Genomic DNA, 1,565 nt, shown 5'->3' with positions numbered 1-1,565 from the left:
CCAAAGGTTGCATAGGATACTAAAACATCAGCGGTCAATAATAGATTTGTAGTTAAGAATTTGTCCTTCTCATTAGAAGATTTGGGTTGTAGATATCCATCAAGGTTTACGACATAGATCTTCGAGGTGCTGGTAGATTCTAGGGGGGTGTTTGGGTATGGATAGTTTGTGCAGATGTTTAGGTATTCACAGGTTGGGAGAACTTTACCTTTCGCGGTCCTGGCTCCTAAACTAACAATAGTGTCCTCTTTGTAGTCTAAGTGTATTTTGAGGCTGAAATGGTCTACCCAGTTGACGTCATCGAAAAAGTCTATCTTGGTTATAATGGGATGGATTAGATCTATTCTGGATATTGATAAATGTGTTACTAGTGGCCAAATGAACTCCTGCACATTTGATGTGAGCATATGACTATCCATGGTGATAATGTATCGCGACTTTTCAATCTTCTCAATTTGCTTTCGGAATTGGGTCTGCAAATCAACATTGTTGAATGATAGCACAGAAGAAGGGCAAGTTATGTTCGGCAAAGTGATAAGAATCTCAAGAGGTTTCATCCTAGCACTCAACTCTGAGTTTTCGAGCAGTGTTAAGAGCTGGGCTAGGACCAACCAACCTGCAGAGTTGCAAGGATACCATAGCCAGACTTTTTCCACATTGAGTATGATTTTACTGAACTTCTTTAAGACATCTAATACCCCCATCAGTTCACTTTCTTTCCAATCAAGACGCTGGAGAAACATATCTTTAGCATGCAACGCAGTGGCAGATAGTCCATACTTTTGGGGTTGATTAGCTCTGTTGATATCAAACATTTTCCAAACAGGGAGTGGTTTATATGTTGCTATACGATTGTTGCTGATACTTAGAAACTTCTGGAGAAGCTTTTCTTCCTTTGAGTTTAACTTAAGTGTACAATTCTTTTGCTTCAACTCGGATAGTTTAATTATATCGCTATCAAAAAATGACTCAAGTTCTTCAATCGGAGTTGATTTCTGATCGAAAGTTTGCGCACGGGGTATAAGGTTTAAACAAGGATTGGCTTTGTAGAGAATAGGAATAGAATCGATTGTGCTGTCTTTTAGGTGAAGTGTGTCGTTGTTTATGTCAGGTTCATTTGTTTGGGAGACGCTTAGTTGGGCTGGTAAGATGGATGGTTGTGACTTTATGGGCTTGGGACCAATCGCTTTTGGGGCCTTCATTTCTTTATATCCACTGATTTGAGTTAGCTTGCGCTGGATCGCCCCGTATACTATGTCTGCCTTTGTGGGTTTACTACCTGTCATCACTTCGTCTACTTCTGGATTTGTAGCGTTTATAATTGCTTTGGCCTTATCTAACATTGCCAACTCAGCTTTAGATACTCCTTTTTCTACCTCTTTGTCCGATTTTAGGAGTAGTTCGGCCAGTGCTCTAAAATCTCCCCTTTTCGACAATTGCTCTAGTTCTTCTTCTTCTTTCTTAGCCTCTTTGCCCCGCTTGTTTAGTGCTTTGGAATCGTAACGTTTGGCTAGTTTGATTAGTTTGGTTTCAATCGTGGCTATTTCTTCTTCTAAGTGTACTGG

The 1,565-nt window shown here is 40.1% G+C and overlaps 1 protein-coding gene across 1 annotated transcript; it reads right to left on the bottom strand.

The window, feature by feature from the left end:
- Positions 1 to 2: 2 nt before the first annotated feature.
- On the bottom strand, positions 3 to 1,565 carry NEHOM01_2527 (uncharacterized protein; the record flags this gene model as incomplete). Its single annotated transcript, XM_051491403.1, has 1 exon — positions 3 to 1,565. A coding segment is annotated over one exon (1,563 nt), but the record flags the coding sequence as incomplete, so codon positions are not given.

The sequence above is a fragment of the Nematocida homosporus genome, assembly GCF_024244095.1.
Source record: "Nematocida homosporus strain JUm1504 chromosome Unknown 2785, whole genome shotgun sequence".
NCBI classification, from domain to species: domain Eukaryota; kingdom Fungi; phylum Microsporidia; genus Nematocida; species Nematocida homosporus.
The sequence above is the reverse complement of the archived record's forward strand: the minus strand, read 5'-3'. Positions and strand labels throughout refer to the sequence as shown.